Source organism: Caretta caretta, chromosome 5, assembly GCF_965140235.1.
Source record: "Caretta caretta isolate rCarCar2 chromosome 5, rCarCar1.hap1, whole genome shotgun sequence".
NCBI lineage: Eukaryota > Metazoa > Chordata > Testudines > Cheloniidae > Caretta > Caretta caretta.
In genome coordinates, this window is record NC_134210.1 from 16,533,956 (window position 1) to 16,552,586 (window position 18,631).

An 18,631-nucleotide genomic window follows, 5' to 3' on the forward strand; every position below is an offset into this window, starting at 1 on the left:
GGCTCTGCAGATGCTGCTCTGCTTGGGGAGGAGGTTGGAAAAAGAATTATTCTCCCCTTCTCCCTCCCCCTGCACATCTCCACCGCACCAGCTAAGCTCCTTGCCCTGGGTGCTCAGCTGAGGATTTGACTCTTCACATCTGATCTATGATAAAGGGTTTATTAATTCCATCCTCTCATCAAAGCCCTTCTAAATTAAAAATCTGTCATTAAAACTCAATCCGCCAGGGATCCCAGCTTCAGACGATGTTGTGTAAGTCTCCATGACAGGCATTTGCATTTGATCGACTAAGCAGGAACAGAGAAATGATTATATGGTCGATACTGATGGCCCTGCAGGAGATAACTCCATCACAGAGCACAGTGAAAAAACGAAAAACAAAAATCAACTACAATCAATCTGTCCCTTGAGAATCACATCTTTAATTCAGATAGCTTTAATATGACCCTCCCAGAAGTCTCTAAACCAAGCTGGATGCTCAGAGATACCAGACAGACTTGATAACAACTTAATAAATTTTAGTAAAAAAATAGTAATGTGTATCACGGTAACTCCACAATCAAAGGCCCCTAAAAGGACCAGGCCACCTCTGAGTGAGGCACTGTACAAACACACGGGATGATATGATCCCTGTCCTGAAGAGATTACAATCTAAAACAGATTAAAACAAACAATAGGAGGGGATGATGAGAACTCCTGCACCTCTTGTAGGAAATGAAAACATAACAGTGGCTCACATCTATTACCACATTTTCCACAAGGAGTCTTTCTCCAATCCTGCAGCCGTCCAACCTTTCCCTGGATATTACACTTCAGCCTCTCTGACATTATAATTTGTTGGTAAATGCCGGAGAACATAAACCCTGGCAAGCATCTAAAGTTGGTGAAGGATCAGTATACTACTTATAGCTAGGGCCGGTAGCGCCACCTATAACTAAGGGTGCCTGACACTTCACATGGTAAGACCCTGTTTTCAGGTGCCTATAAAACTGTCTGATTTTAATAATTTTGGCTGACATTTTCCAGGCCAGGAGTCTGCCTCAGTCTGGATTATTTTGGAAAAGTTCAACCAAAACGGTTCAGCTATTTCAAAGAACAAAGAGAAAAATATGTTGTTTTGCCCAGGTTAAAAAATTTGGCGATGTTTCCTGTTAAATACTCATCAACTAGAACAGGGCCTTGAAATTTGGCAGGGGTGTAGTCTTTGCATCAGGAAGGTGCCCTTTACAACCTCCAGGAAAAAATCAGCCCAAATTTAGACAAGCTATAAACTTTGGGGGGAAAAAAAAATATCACAGGTCACACAAGCGCAGTGGAGACTTGTTAGAGCTTTCCAGCTAAAGTCCTTGAAGATTCCGGCTGCATTGAGCGTGCTATAAACTGTGGCTGAGCAAACTCTCTCTGAAATTGTGGGTCTGGGCAGCTGCAGGCTGGGCTGGACTCAGAACCAGGCATGTGAACGGAGAGCAGGGAGCTTCCCTCCGGTGCTGCTCTCAACGTTCCCTCTGCTGGGCCCTGGTATTGAGGAGAAGGAAACTGCCTTTTGCAGAAGGCACAAGAGCCAGAACCTGGGACGCAGTGGGGAAGGGGCCGGGGGGGCAGGCGGGCAGGGGGATCGAGAGATAGTAGACTGGGGCAAGGAGACGGGTTGAGCGAACCAGGAGCTGAGAGTGGAGAGACTGGGACTGGCTGAGCAAGGAGATGGGAATGGGAGCCAGGGAGGGAAACTGGGTCTGGCTGAAAAGAGACTGGGAGTAAGAACCAGAGGGGCGGGGGAGAGATAAGTAGGGAAAAGACACATTGATGAGAAACTTGAGCATGGGGAGAGAACTAGGACTAGCTGAGCTGGGAGCCAATGGGGAAGAGGAATGCGAAAAAGAACCAGGAGGAGGAGGGGAATTGGGAGTGGCTGGGCAAGAAGACTGGGAAAGAGGGGGAAGTGACTGGAGATGGCTGGGTATGTCAGCTGGAGAGGATGAGGAATCAGGGATGGGGAAGAGACAGGAGTTGGACAGCAATGTGCTGGAGGGGACAAAGCAGAAGGGGGTGAAGCTTTTGGGTGTGAATGGGTGAAAGAGTATGTGCCCACTAGAGCACATTCTGCTCCAGAGCCTGGAATGCAACCCAAGATTCTTGAGTTTCACCATTCCTCTGCTGTCAACAAGTGTGTGTGAAACCCATTGGCAAAGCATGTATCTTATCCTCCTTTAGTGCTGGTCTACTGAGGATTACAGCTTATTTTTGTTATCTGTTACTCCATCAGTTCAAGTGGCAGAGGTCTGTGTGGGGGCGTCAAGGTTCCTCCCCCACTCTGAACTCTAGGGTACAGATGTGGGGACCTGCATGAAAAACCTCCTAAGCTTATCTTTACCAGCTTAGGTCAAAACTTCCCCAAGGTACAAAATATTCCACCCTTTGTCCTTGGATTGGCCGCTACCACCACCAAACAAATACTGGTTACTGGGGAAGAGCTGTTTGGAAACGTCTTTCCCCCCAAATACTTCCCAACCTTGCACCCCACTTCCTGGACAAGGTTTGGTAAAAAGCCTCACCAATTTGCATAGGTGACCACAGACCCAAACCCTTGGATCTGAGAACAATGAAAAAGCATTCAGTTTTCTTACAAGAAAACTTTTAATAGAAATAGGAGTAAATAGAAGTAAAGAAATCCCCTCTGTAAAATCAGGATGGTAGATACCTTACAGGGTAATTAGATTCAAAACATAGAGAATCCCTCTAGGCAAAACCTTAAGTTACAAAAAAGATACAGACAGAAATAGTTATTCTATTCAGCACAATTCTTTTCTCAGCCATTTAAAGAAATCATAATCTAACGCATACCTAGCTAGATTACTTACTAAAAGTTCTAAGACTCCATTCCTGTTCTATCCCCAACAAAAGCAGCATATAGACAGACAGAGACCCTTTGTTTCTCTCCCTCCTCCCAGCTTTTGAAAGTATCTTGTCTCCTCATTGGTCATTTTGGTCAGGTGCCAGCGAGGTTACCTTTAGCTTCTTAACCCCTTATAGGTGAGAGGAGTTTTCCTCTGGCCAGGAGGGATTTTAAAGGGGTTTACCCTTCCCTTTATATTTATGACAGGGCGCTAAAGATCCCGATGCTGCTGTGGAACCCTGTGCGTGTCAATAAGACGCCATACAACAGAACGTTTTATTTTTCAGTTTGCTTTAAAAAAAAAAAAAAAGCTATGCAATTGCACACAAAACCCCCTAATGTTCAAAGATTAAGGTTGCAAAGTCAAATCCTCAAAATTTAGGAAATGCCAGAATTAAGGTTGCTGGTGCTATTCAGCCTCACTGTATGTAGGCGTTATGGTAAACTCTTGAATTACATGATCACCTGCTATTTTTTCTCCACAGGACCCCTGCCTCATTCAGGGCACAAGATGGATCGTGCTCACGTAACTATTAGATATTTTGTTCTCTCTTCATTTTTCAATCTGTTGCCCACACTATGGTGCTCCAAAGACAGAATTATTAGTTTCCTCGTTGGCTTTTCTGTGGCACTCATTGCTAACAGCAGGGCTTCTGATGTTGTTTTAACCAATGAACACCCATAAAACATCTGATACAAAAAAAAATTAAAATTGGTGTTTATCCAAGAAACACCAAAAAGCTCCCCGAAATGGCTACTTGTCTGTAAGGGCTTGTGGACCTGGAGCAGCAATGTGAACTATGGGGGTGTGATTTCTAAAGCACATTAAACTGGCTGTGCATTAACTGGTCAAAGTAGACCCTGCTGGTGTTCACTAAAGGTACCCTAGTCAACTGTAACACAGCGCTGTTTGAAACAGCACTATGTTAAAGCACACTAGGGAATAGTACAAGAGACTATTCATTGCTATAGTACATGCATTTCATTCTTTGGGGTTTATTTTTAGCAATTTTTGCTTTTTGTATAGATGTCCAAAAATCAGATTTCAGGGGGGAGGAGGCTCACTCTTTGCATATACTGTAATGAGTAGTGCATATTATACACAGATACGTACTTTAGTCATTACAGTATATACAAAGAGGCAGCCCCCCCAAACCAGATTTTTGGACATCTATATAAAATGCAAAAATTGCTAAAAATAACCCCAAATAAAATTTATAACCCATCCCCAAAACAGACCCCCCCCCACACACACACACACAGCTTCACAAACTTTAATGAATTTATTTTCACAAAAACTCTGAGATGAGTGGGTATTATCATCATCCTCTTTTTTTGGTGGGGAACTGAGGTACAGAAAGCATTAAAGTAAAAAATCTACTATATTTTTGGTGCCCAATTTGAGTTCCCAAGGGCCTGATTTTTCAGAGTACTAAGCGTTATATAGCACTTTATAGGTTCAAAGCACAGCTCCCATTGACTTCAGCTGCAGGTGTGATTGCTTAGCACTTCTGCAAATCAGACCCTCAGGTCTTGCCAGGCAACCAGAAAATGGGCACTGAATGAGACGGGGTCCTGTGGAAAAAATAGTATGTGATTCTGTAAGTAAAGATGGTATCATAATGAATATGCAACATTTGAGGGCTTGACTTTGAAACCTTAATGTTCTTTTAAATAGTGTGTGTGTGTATGTGTGAGTGAGAGAGAGATTACTTCTACAACCCATAAATATTCTTAGCCCTTTACACTAGATTCTCTGCCTCCAGAGTGCTCAAGTATTTTCAGTCCAAACCAAGAGGAGAACATGGAATGGAGAAAAAGAAAAAGGAGAAGAACAAGAGTACAATAAAATTATGGGGTCACTCAGGAGGGACGTTCATGTGTTTTGAACATAATGAAGTATTCTACAGTGGTTTTATATTTAAGTGTGTGAGATGCTATCATTTACACAAACCTCAAAGTGGATGTTGAGAAGGAATTTCAAAGCGGTGAGAAAGAAGACATGGCAGATGGGCTCAGGAAGGGAGTTCGAGGCATAGGAGCAGCATGAACCAAGACATGGAGGACAACAACATACCTGGACACATGAATCAGATTGAGCTGTAGACCTGTTATATCAAATAACATCACACCAGAGCACACACACACTCTCTCTGTACATTTGGTGTGCTAGTATATCTTGTTAAATCAAATTTTAAAAATCCCCATGATTGTACGCCATGTTGTTGTAGCTGTGTTGACCCCAGGATGTTAGCGAGACAAGGTGGGTGAGGTAATCTCTTATCTCACCAACAGAAGTCAGTCCAATAAAAGATATTACCTCACCCACCTTCTCTCTCTAAAAATTCTCATTGGCAATCCCTGTAAAAATGTGGTTGGTAACGTATCCAAGTAGTGGCTAGATATTACTGTGATGGGCACCTGAAACACAAATGAGATTCAATATCCAAGACATGAAACTACATAATGGAGCTTACACGAAAAAATCCTGAAATTATAGCAGCTCTCTTAGAGCCAGCGACCTCTCTTGAGGTTTAATTTTGTTTTATTTAATGAGTGCCCTGCTGTGGTGTCTAAGTGCCATGAACACTAGTACCTGAACTATAAGACCCAGAAGCTGTAAATACGAATGCATGTGCTTTACTCACAAACAGTCTCGTTGACTGGCTTAACTTTGTTCAGATAAGCAGTCTCATTCAAGTCAAAAGGACTACTTATTCTGGACCCTGATCTTTTCAGGATCAGGTCCCAAAATTGCTCATCTTCTGGAGAATCTTAGATTCTGTATCTAGCAGTCACACACTGCCTTTCCCTACATCATTAACTTACTTTTGTGAAATTATTTAAAAAAAAAAAGGATTGAACCTGACACGTCACAGAACGAGGGAAATCAAACCCCTGAGGTAACTGAAATTAGAGATTTAGAGCAAAAATTTCAAAAAGTGCTTAAGTCCCACTTTCAAACGAGACATAGGCACTTTAAAAGTCAATAGGACTTGGGCTCCTAAGTCACTTCTGAAAATGGGACATAGGGGCTTTTGAAAATTTTACCCTTAACCGTTATATCTGTAGCACACAAGCATCACCTCTTTTTCTCTTCTTTTAAATTGGTAGAGGGATTACAAAGGGAATCTTTGTCTGACATCCTAATTATCATAGAATCATAGAATATCAGAGTTGGAAGGGACCCCAGAAGGTCATCTAGTCCAACCCCCTGCTCGAAGCAGGACCAATTCCCAGTTAAATCATCCCAGCCAGGGCTTTGTCAAGCCTGACCTTAAAAACCTCTAAGGAAGGAGATTCCACCACCTCCCTAGGTAACGCATTCCAGTGGTTCACCACCCTCTTAGTGAAAAAGTTTTTCCTAATATCCAATCTAAACCTCCCCCACTGCAACTTGAGACCATTACTCCTTGTTCTGTCATCTGCTACCATTGAGAACAGTCTAGAGCCATCCTCTTTGGAACCCCCTTTCAGGTAGTTGAAAGCAGCTATCAAATCCCCCCTCATTCTTCTCTTCTGCAGGCTAAACAATCCCAGCTCCCTCAGCCTCTCCTCATAACTCATGTGTTCCAGTCCCCTAATCATTTTTGTTGCCCTTCGCTGGACTCTCTCCAATTTATCCACATCCTTCTTGAAGTGTGGGGCCCAAAATTGGACACAGTACTCCAGATGAGGCCTCACCAATGTCGAATAGAGGGGAACGATCACGTCCCTCGATCTGCTCGCTATGCCCCTACTTATACATCCCAAAATGCCATTGGCCTTCTTGGCAACAAGGGCACACTGCTGACTCATATCCAGCTTCTCGTCCACTGTCACCCCTAGGTCCTTTTCCGCAGAACTGCTGCCTAGCCATTCGGTCCCTAGTCTGTAGCTGTGCATTGGGTTCTTCCGTCCTAAGTGCAGGACCCTACACTTATCCTTATTGAACCTCATCAGATTTCTTTTGGCCCAATCCTCCAATTTGTCTAGGTCCTTCTGTATCCTATCCCTCCCCTCCAGCGTATCTACCACTCCTCCCAGTTTAGTATCATCCGCAAATTTGCTGAGAGTGCAATCCACACCATCCTCCAGATCATTTATGAAGATATTGAACAAAACCGGCCCCAGGACCGACCCTTGGGGCACTCCACTTGATACCGGCTGCCAACTAGACATGGAGCCATTGATCACTACCCGTTGAGCCCGACAATCTAGCCAGCTTTCTACCCACCTTATAGTGCATTCATCCAGCCCATACTTCCTTAACTTGCTGACAAGAATACTGTGGGAGACCGTGTCAAAAGCTTTGCTAAAGTCAAGAAACAATACATCCACTGCTTTCCCTTCATCCACAGAACCAGTAATCTCATCATAAAAGGCGATTAGATTAGTCAGGCATGACCTTCCCTTGGTGAATTCATGCTGACTGCTCCTGATCACTTTCCTCTCATGCAAGTGCTTCAGGATTGATTCTTTGAGGACCTGCTCCATGATTTTTCCAGGGACTGAGGTGAGGCTGACTGGCCTGTAGTTCCCTGGATCTTCCTTCTTCCCTTTTTTAAAGATTGGCACTACATTAGCCTTTTTCCAGTCATCCGGGACTTCCCCCGTTCGCCACGAGTTTTCAAAGATAATGGCCAATGGCTCTGCAATCACAGCAGCCAATTCCTTCAGCGCTCTCGGATGCAACTCGTCCGGCCCCATGGACTTGTGCACGTCCAGCTTTTCTAAATAGTCCCTAACCACCTCTATCTCCACAGAGGGCTGGCCATCTCTTCCCCATTTTGCGATGCCCAGCGCAGCAGTCTGGGAGCTGACCTTGTTAGTGAAGACAGAGGCAAAAAAAGCATTGAGTACATTAGCTTTTTCCACATCCTCTGTCACTAGGTTGCCTCCCTCATTCAGTAAGGGGCCCACACTTTCCTTGGCTTTCTTCTTGTTGCCAACATACCTGAAGAAACCCTTCTTGTTACTCTTGACATCTCTTGCTAGCTGCAGCTCCAGGTGCGATTTGGCCCTCCTGATATCATTCCTACATGCCCGAGCAATATTTTTATACTCTTCCCTGGTCATATGTCCAACCTTACACTTCTTGTAAGCTTCTTTTTTATGTTTAAGATCCGCTAGGATTTCACCATTAAGCCAAGCTGGTCGCCTGCCATATTTACTATTCTTTCGACTCATCGGGATGGTTTGTCCCTGTAACCTCAACAGGGATTCCTTGAAATACAGCTAGCTCTCCTGGACTCCTTTCCCCTTCAAGTTAGTCCCCCAGGGGATCCTGGCCATCCGTTCCCTGAGGGAGTCGAAGTCTGCTTTCCTGAAGTCCAGGGTTCGTATCCTGCTGCTTACCTGTCTTCCCTGCGTCAGGATCCTGAACTCAACCAACTCATGGTCACTGCCTCCCAGATTCCCATCCACTTTTACCCTCAGAACAGGTGCACATGGGCATTTCCTGACAATGTGATTCAGCTGGGAGCTGGAGAGCCCAATTCTCAGACTACAGCCTTCTCATACTGCACTTATTCTACTGACAGCCACCAAAGGAGTTCATTATGCTGTTTATGTACTCAGGTGCTTCTTAAGGGTCAGAACATTCTTAACCTAGGGTTAAAATGCAATGTAGATGCTCAAGCCCAGGGGTCCCCGACACAGGACAGCTGACTCGAGTCCCATTAACCCTAGGCTTACATTGCTGTGTAGACATAGCCAGGGAGCCTCAAAGCCCAGGTCAACTGACTCCAGCTCACACTGCAGGGCTAAAAATAGCACTGTAGACATTCAGGCTCTGGCTGGAGCTTAGGTGCCAAACCCAGTGACCGGGGGGCGGGGAGGGGGTCTCAGAACCCAGGCTCTAGCCTGAACCCGAATATCTACACCGCTATTTTTAGCCCCACAGCACAAGCTCAAAGTCAGTTGATCCAGGCTCTGAGAGTTGCTGCTGCAGGTTGGGTTTTTTTGGCTGCATAGACATACCCTAACACAGCAACTAGACACCCGCGGTTGGCCTGTGCCAGCCGACTTGGGCTCACAGGGCTCGGGCTGAGGGGCTTTTTTATTGCTTTGTAGACTTCTGGGTTCAGGCTGGAGCCTGGGCTCTAGGACCCTGTACAGTGGGTATCTGTTGCTGTGTAGACATACCCGAAGAGACGTTTCTCCCTGTCTGATAGGGTTATTGTGAATTACCGGTATTTGTTAAGCACCACCACCATCCTTGTCAGTGTATCATTAGATACACTGTTTGTCCAGGCTTTTCACTCAGTTTTAAACTCACTGGTTAGGCATCCCCCTCTCAAAATCATTTAAAGTTATGCTGATGCTGGGGGTTGCGGAATATTTACTTTTAACATCAATCAACAAGACTAAGTTCTTTGGGACAGGGACTATATTTTTCACCACATCAATTCAAGCCATCAAAATGCCACAGTGATGGATGTCCCCTAAATGCCTTCATTAGTAAGGCGAGGGGAAAAAAAAAATAGTTCAGGGCAAAGAGATCTCCACGTGCCTCGTTAGCAGGTACTATTGCCAATAAGTGCGAATAAGAGAATATGAAAAAAGTGGGTCTATGTTGATTCAATCTATAGATTCAACAGACAAACCTCTCTCTCTATATGGAATTAATGAAAACGTTAGGGATGCTACAAGAAGACAAGCGAGGAGAAGGAAGGTGAAGTTTGACAGACTATTAATGACGTAGATAAGATCACACAAACATCATGTCTGAACTCTGCTACCTGTAACCTTCTTTATACCGAGCTCTTATTAGCACAGTTCCAGCAACACGGAGATTGTTCGAACGGTCTCCATGGAGTGTTCAATCCTTGGCCTCACTCCTGAGACCGCCAACAAGTGGGCCAGTTGTGGTGGGCTTCCTCCTACCCCCATCTCCATGATAAAGAACTAGAAAGAGACCCAGCGTTGGTCACATACACTGGGTCACCACACAGAGACATTTTAACAGCTTATAGTCACTACCGTCCTGCGACAGATTTTTTTAAACTGGTGACCTACACATAAAAAGTTGTCTGAACTAGTCAATCCCAATTATTATTTTTTTAATTTACTATATTTAATAACTATATAAAATCTCGTTAGAACAGCTATATTTTCCTATTCCTTGATCTCACTTCTGAGACTGAGACAAGTCCTGTACATAGACAGGATGACAGAAAGCCCCATCTACAAAATAGAGGGAGGATCCCAACGCTGAAGAATCCCACCCTAAATTGGTGCTATTTGCTAATGCTAGAAACAAATGCACACAAATTGCTCAAAGTTGAATAAAAATCTATGTAACTTCTGTTGGGCCAGCTTTACCTCCATGATTGGACTGGATGCAAGGACCTTCTCTTCAATGTTGGTCTCACTGGCAGAGCCACCAACGGATGCGAAGAAGCGCATGGCATATTTGGCGGAGACTGTCTTTCCGGCACCGGATTCTCCGCTTACGATAATGGACTGGTTCTTCTCATCCCTGTGTGTCAGAGGAGAAAGGCTTTTTATACACTCATCTGCTTGTAAAGCTCTGGGTTGTCTCTCCCACCTCCAATGGCTCTTGCTTTGTGTTTCTGCATCCTCGTATGCAGCTCAGTTTGTTTTCAGTTTCCCTTACGTGCATAGATTCTAGGATGAATGAAGTATTCATGCTATTGAAAAAAGCATTACCAACACAGTGTCAGAACGATACATTTCCCAACTGGAAACTTTAAAAACAGAATTATTTTAATCTTATCACCCACTGCTACAATTACAAAGCACCACTGCCTCCTACTGCAGGGAACCAGCATCCTGGCATTCACCCCACAGCGCTACAGTTCTCCAATCATGATAATCCTGCTGTTTAAGATTCCTCCTATCATCACTCAACAGGATTTTGCTGGATATCAGCCACAGACTATTGTGCTCTTGGTCTCTCCCACCCTTCATTCCTTTTAAAAACAGAAACTGATGTTTCGTCTCAGCATTCCAACCAACAGAGAACTGGACCCACAGCAAGTACGTTAATATGCCCTTTGATAGTGGAACTCACTGCTGTAGGACACTACTGAGATACAACTTAGTACCTTAAAAAAAAGGGATTAAACATTATGTCGTAGACTCCTGTTGATTCAAAACCCTACTATCCGAGCCTCTGCATTATCTGAATCAGCCCCCTTGTCCCTCAGCATGAGATATGTGCTGCAGAGGGACAAGGAAAGGGTTTGGATAAGAGAGCAGAGATCCCTGTCTGGAACTGTGAAGAGGAAGAGGAGGAGGAGAAGCCTTCAGAGGCAGGTGAGGCCACCCTGCTTCTGAATGGCTCCCGCAGAGCCCCTTGCAGCTCCACTGTCACTGTGGGGAAGGAGCGCGTCTGTGACAGCATGGCTGTGGAGGGCTGACACAGGGCTGGTGAAACTTGATCCCTGCAGGAACAGCAGAAGAGTCCTGGCTGGGGCTCTCTGCTCTGCCCTGTCAGGACCACAGCCTCCCTACCCTCCATCCCTCGCACCAGCAGGGATTGAGTGTCACCAGCTCTAGAGCAGCAGAAGGAAATTTTACCACCATTATAAAAGGTGTATAAATAACAGAAAATATAAATGGAAGAGACCTGTTAGAAGATCTAGTCCACTCCACTGCCAATGCAAGATATAGTGCCCGGGAAAAGGTCATACTCTGATATCAAACTGGTAACAGTCACTACTATTTAAACCAAACGGCAGAGAGAAGACATCACATGACACGGCAAGCCCAGCGTCTGAAGGATTCCTTCATTTCAAGGAGAGGGTCTAATCCTGCCACCCTTACTATGATCTCAAAAATTAACACGACTGTTCATGGAATGAAGTGCTACTCATAGGGTTGCCAGGCGTCTAATTTTTTACTGTAATGCCCAGTTGAAAAGGGACCCTGGCAGCTCCAGTCAGCACCGCTGCCCACGCCATTAAAAGTCTGGTTGGTGGTACAGTGCGGCTACGGCAGGCTCCCTGCCTGCCCTGATTCTGTTCAGCTTCCGGAAGTGGCCAGCATGTCCCTGTGGCCCATAGGAGCAGGGGCGATCAGGGAGGCTCCACTTGCTGCCCGCACCCACAGGCGCCGGCTCCACAGTTCCCATTGGCCAGGAACCACGGTCAATGAGAACTGCAGGGGTGGCATGGCAGTGCACACTGCGCAGAGCCGCCTGGCTGCCCATGCGCCTAGGAGCCGGACATGCCAGCCATTTCTGGGAGCTGTGCAGGGCCAGGGCAGGGAGCCTGCCTTAGGCCCGCTGTACTACCAGGTGGGAGTCGACGGAGGTGGGAGCCGAAGAAGGTAAGAGTCACCCCACTGGAGCCCAGAACTCCACCCGCACCTGCCCCAGGTTGGAACCTCTTTCTGGATCACGCACCCCACCCCTCCTCCTGTACCCCAACCCCCTGCCCCAGCCCTAGCCCTGAGCCCCCTCCCACACCCAAACTCCTTCCCAGAGCCCACACCCCACTCAACCCCTCCCGCAACTCAACCCCCTGCCCCAGCCCTGGGCCCCCTCTTCTACCCAAACCCATCATCCCTGGCCCCACCCCACAACCCACACCCCCAGCTGGAGCCCGCACCCCCTCCCACACTCCACCACCTGCCCCAGCCTTGAGCCCGCTCCTGCGCTCCAAACCCCTCAGCTCCAGCCTGGAGTCCCTGCCTACACCCCAAACCCCTCATCCCTGGCCCCACCCCAGAGCCCACACCCCCGCACCCTCCTGCAGCCCTGCCCCAGCTCAGAGCCCACTCCTGCACCAGCCCAGTGAGAGTGAGTGAGGGTGGGGGACTGTGAGCAACAGAGGAAGAGGGAATGGAGTGCGTGGGGGGTGGGGCCTTGGTGAAGGGACGAGGCAGGGGGTGGGGAGGGTGTTTGGATTAGTGACATTAAAAAGTTGGCAACCGTAGCTACTCAGCTCACATAAGACTGATAGAATCAGGTGAAATCCTGGCCCCACTGGGAGTTTTGCCATTGGATGTCAACAATGGGGCCAGGATTTCAGCATCATAAGCCTAGAAACATCCATGCTACTTCGGGAAGCCATGGGCACATTACATGCCAAAGGTTTTGTAGAACATTAAATTTACTACATAGTAAACAGCAAATACCCTCACCTGACTTTCAGGCTAAATTTCTATTCAATGCAAAATACAAAAACCAACCAAACAACCCACCCTACGTTAATGCAACGTTCAGGTAACTTAGTCAAGCATTCAGCCATCAGGCAATGCCTAAGTAATATTTGCATACATGGCTTTAACTACATCCCCTTTGTGTGCATGCATTTCCCTTTGGGAGAAGATTCTTACTCCAAATTTACACCAATGTAACCAGGATCAGAATCTGGGACACAATCCTTTCATCCACGATTACATAACATTACAGCAATATTACTGGTTTCAGAATAGCAGCCGTGTTAGTCTGTATCCGCAAAAAGAAAAGGAAGACTTGTGACACCTTAGAGACTAACTAATAAATTCGTTAGTCTCTAAGGTGCCACAAGCAATATTACTATACATTAGTAGGTCTCACCACTTTCCTGGTAAAAGGGCATATTCTTTACTTTTCCTGAATTCAGAGAAGCTGGATGGAATTTGATAAAAAATATCTTTGAACAGACACCAAGCATAGAAAATTTCAGCACAAAAAGCAACTTTCAGAAAGAGTGAGCCCCGGAAAACAGAGAGGCTGTAATGGAAACTATTTTGCAACTAACTCTAGCGGCTACTACCAGACACCACTATACTTTCGAGAGAGGAATCCCAAAATACTCTTTATCCAGCTACCTGGGCAGCCTGATCAGATTGCATAAAGAACATTAGCCAGTGTGGATTCCAGGTGACAGCTCCACGGTCTCCATTTATGGGACAGTTAATTAAGCAGGGTGAAGTACAGTGCTTGGAAACATAGGAGTGATCTCACCCAAGCAGCAAACAGTTCAGAGAGAATCTGTCCCAATGCGTTCCCAAGGACGGAACAGGTCACATAGCTAGATTATGAATTGCTAGTGCATAGCTGTCTGCTCTCCAGACTTCTTGCTGAGTTAACACCAAGCTGTCCTGTAAATATGAATGGCTCACAAGGACAGGGTGAGGCTCTATTAGACAACATATTGACCTCTCACTTCTGTACTCCCTAGTATGATGCACTGTGAAATAAGCTATAGGAAGCACTGACTTGAGAGGAGGCCACAAAGTAACAGCAGTACCACATTAAACACCTAATAAAAGGAACTGGTAACTATTGCTAGCTCCAGGCACAGAGAAGAGGTACCCAATGACAAGCAGCACTGTTCAGTTGAAGGCCATAATAGTTGTACCCCCGGAGCAGATTGAGGAAGTGATTTAAGGCCGCTAAAAAGGGAAGCACTGCAGTTAAACTGGTGAAAAGATCCGTGAGGGTTGTTTTGCTAATCTTGCTAAAGAACTATTTGCTGGGTTTCCTGTGGAAAGTAATTTTCCACATACAGCATGAAATCAATAGGACCACTACCTATATGTGGAAAGAAAGAAGTGTATTCTCATATGCAAAAGGGAAAGACAGAAAGCAAAAGGCTCTGGAATTTGCCCCAAAGTGCAGATGAACAGATTATCCCTTGCTGGGTGAGGGAGAAGAAATGAAAGAAAGAGGTCACATACATAATACATCAATCTGCACTGCTTCTCCTGGATTTTTTCCTTCCTAATGGAAAAGTGTCTCCCTCTGCCAATAAATTCACAAAGTAAAGACAGACAAGAATGACGCATAGACTAAGGCCAGAAGGGGACAATCATGATCTAGTCTGATGTCTGCACATTGCAGGCCACTGAACCTCACCCTTCTACTCCTGTAATAGACCCCTAACCTCTGGCTGAGTTACTGAAGTGCTCAAATCACGATTTAAAAAGACTTCAAGTTACAGAGAATCCACCATTAACTCTAGTTTAAACCTGCAAGTGACCCATGGCTCCATGCTGCAGCGGAAGGCGAAAAAACCCTAGGTCTCTGCCAATCTGACCCAGGGGAAAATTCCTTCCCAACTCCAAATATGGTGATCAGTTAGACCTTGAGCACGTGGGCAAGATGCACCAGCCATCTGGGAAAGAATTCTCTGTAGTAACTCAGAGCCTTCCCCATCTAGTGTCCCATCGCTGACCTTTGGAGATATTTACTACTAGCAGTCGCAGATCAGTCCTGATACTGGGTCAGGAAAATCAGGCCACATCAGCTCAGTGGAACATATACAGATGATGTAAAAATCATGTTCAAACAGCCTGATCAAGGATAAACAATAATTTAATGTAAGAGGATGAATGCAGCTGACAATCCCCATGCCATTCTAAATATCTTGTTGCACCCATGACGACTGTCACGTAAGACATGGTGCACCTTTTCTTCCACTGCATATTTTACTGTACTCATTTTGCAAACAAACAATCTCTAATATGATCCTAGGCCATATATTTTATGATGCTAAGTTCTTAGCTATTAATGGGTGTACCTTCTGTTCTGGGAACAGCCCTCATCAAGGACAGGAGACAGTTGAGTACTTCACAACCAGAAGTAGGTGGGAGGGAGAACCCAACAGCTTTCCTTTCCCTACAAGAAAAGCTCCTGCTAATATGGATTTAAGTTCATCAGGATTATAGCAATAGTTGGGGCACCTATTGGACTGTGGAAAAATAAAAGAATCATTGATCAATAAAGTGTGCTATCTAAATTCTTTACCAGCTCTTTGGCAGCATCTGGACTATGCTGTTTAGCTCACAGACTGCTGCCCCGCTGCCATGCAGCTTGCATAGTTCTGTACCAATGCAAAGTGGAGGTGGAATGCCACCATTCAGATCTGGCTGCATTCTACACTTGCTTTGTACAGGTGTCAATGACTTCACAAGGCAGCAGAGAATCACGTTCGATCTCTTTTAACCCTTCTCTTTTCCTTGTTCTTGCTCCTGATCCAGCACTGGCCTCTTCTGTCCTGCCACTGATGGGGCAAGAGCCTTCTCCTCTTGCCATGTACCAAGATCTCTGTATTTCTCTGCCTCAGGGACTCTTCATCCCTTCTCAGATCACAGCTGAACGCATCTTCTCACCTATTCCTCTTAATCTTTCCTCGTTATTTTTACAATGCTTCTATGGTATTATAAGGCATTTGGGGGTACAGTTTACAGGAAAGATGGTGCACAAAAGTTGTATTATCTCCCACAAAGTTTTGATTTTCTGATACAGTTACAGTTCCCCATCTCCCCTCAAATTAAAAAACGTGCCTTATACAGAGTGAAGCTTTGACAAAAAGTCTAAAGCCATAGAAAAGGAAATTACCACCAGCACAGTCTTTGAGAGCCAATTAAGCACGACTTGTAAAATCCAAGTTATAAGGCTACGACCACCAGCAAGACATATCAGAATCTCAGGGCAGGGACACTTTCTGTATTTGTATCCTGTGCAATCCTGAGCACATCCTTGCCACTTAAATATTTTTCAGTGGGCCGCATCTGTCAAGGGATTACCACCACTCCTCTCCTTTCCCTGCAATATTCCAGGCTGAACTGAGCATTTTTCTACTGTAGACAGTTGGGTCACTGCTGCTGCTGCCGCCTTCTTCTGAGAATTTTGCAATCGCAAAATAGCAGGTTAACGACCGTACACTTAAAAAGTCAAAGAAATAAACAACTAAATGGGTGTGTGTATATATGTATTTTATAGCAGTTAAAATATTTTGAGGATAAAAAGTTCTCACACACACATATATATTACTACTCTGACACTTTAAATCAGATGTTAGAGATGGAAGGCACCACCTTACCAACAAAGATTTTTTCCTTTGGTGTTTTTCTAATGTTTTGTCTAGTCTAGTTTTAAATGTCCCACCTAATGGGGGATTCCATCAATTATTCTTTCAAGAATTTGTTCCACAAGCTCTGGATCCAGGCCATATCAATGGGATTCAGATTTGATTATGAATTAGCCATTTCGGTAATATTTTGAGTTCTGTTTGCTATTTCTCCTGTCTTTTCTGTTTAAATGTATTGTTGTTCACCCACACATACTGATCCCAGTGGATTACAGTGTGATAAAAGACAGAGCAAACACCATTTGCTGCTAATACAATCAGCTTCGCAGGTCACATTTTTCTGAAGTTTCACAAAGATTTGCCTTAACTACTGACCCATTCCTGTTCAGAATGAGTCAGCTAGGTTCTCCAGGCCTGTTGAGGTTTTCTGCCCTTTTTCTATTTGAAATACTAGCTACAGTACTAAAAACAATTGTGAGATCACCTGGATCAAATGGTTCTTATCTTTCTAGTTAAACTCTGGATTACACAAGAATGATCAAAGTGATAGTTTCTACAAAAGAAAATGCCTTCTCTCTAAAATTCAGTCAATATTTTCCAATGAACTGATTTTTGTTTTCCTCTGTGGCAGCAATCACTTGTCTGACACATCAGATGGTACATCCCTCCTTCCCAAAGACTGATTCTTGATGAAAAGACACTACTTTGAAATGCAGACAATTCTTTGCACCTAAAACAGGAAAAGAATACCCATGCCACAGGGTATAAGGGAATCAACAGCTGGGGTCGGGAGGAAAAAGGATCTAGGCATCACTGTGGACAGTTTGGTGGGAAAAATACCTGCTCAAGGATTAGAAAAGGGAGAGGGGGAAAGGAAATAAATGTGTGGTTGTATTCAGACCATAATAGGTAAAGCATTCTGAAAATATATATGCCTGACTTGAAGCTGGGGTTGAAATTCCTAGCTTGAGAAGACATACACGTCTAGCTCTGATCAAACTAATGTGCTCAAAATAGAGCACAGTCAGAGTGACAAGTCACCCCGAGTATACACCTAGTGTCTCAGACAGGTATATACTTGGGGTGGCGAGCCCCTCCCACCACCACCCCTACACTCTATTGGGTGACTGAGCTAGCACCGGCATGTCTCCTCAAACTGGGAATTACACACCCAGCTCCAAGTGTAGACATGCCCCCAGTGATTTGCCCAAAGTTACAGATGAAGTTTGTGCCAGAGTAGGGAATTGAACCCATGTCCTAATATAGTGCCCTAACCACTGAACCATCAACCTAGGGCAGGCACTGGCAGAGCAAGCTTTCCCCTCTGCACACCCCCATTGATACCTCTCAATATTATTCTTCTGCAGAAAAAGACATGGAGATTACAGTGGATGAGAAGCTGGACATGAGTCAGCAGTGTGCCCTTGTTGCCAAGAAGGCTAACGACATATTGGGCTGAATTAGTAGGAGCATTACCATTAGATCGAGGGAAGTGATTATTCCCCTCTCTTCAGCACTGGTGAGGCCACATCTGGAGTATTACGTCCAGTTTTGGGCCGCCCCCCCCAGAAAGGATGTGGACAAATTGGAGAGAGTCCAGCAGAGGACAATGAAAATTATTAGGGGGGCTGGGGCACATGACTTACAAAGAGAGGCGGAGGGAACTGGGCTTAGTCAGTCTGCAGAAGAGAAGAGTGAGGGGAGATTTGATAGCAGCCTTCAACTACCTGCAGGGGGGTTCCAAAGAGGATGGAGCTAGGCTGTTCTCAGTGGTGGCAGATGACAGAACAAGAAGCAATGGTCTCAAGTTGCAGTGGGGGAGGTCTAGGTTGGATATTAGGAAAGACTATTTCACTAGGAGGGTGATGAAGCACTGGAATGGGTTACCTATGGAGGTGGTGGAATCTCCATCCTTAGAGGTTTTTAAGGCCCAGCTTGACAAAACCCTGGCTGAGATGATTTAGTTGGGGTTGTGTGATGTTCCTCT

General features: G+C 45.2%; 1 protein-coding gene across 2 annotated transcripts in view; it reads right to left on the reverse strand.

Moving 5' to 3' along the window:
• Positions 1-18,631, reverse strand: part of MYO5B (myosin VB) — a 367,788-nt gene that overhangs the window by 178,624 nt on the left and 170,533 nt on the right. For both annotated transcript variants that reach the window (XM_048851019.2, XM_048851021.2), the window contains exon 5: positions 10,199-10,355. In XM_048851019.2, the coding sequence (XP_048706976.2) occupies positions 10,199-10,355 (157 nt within the window). The remainder of the gene's footprint in view (positions 1-10,198; positions 10,356-18,631) is intronic.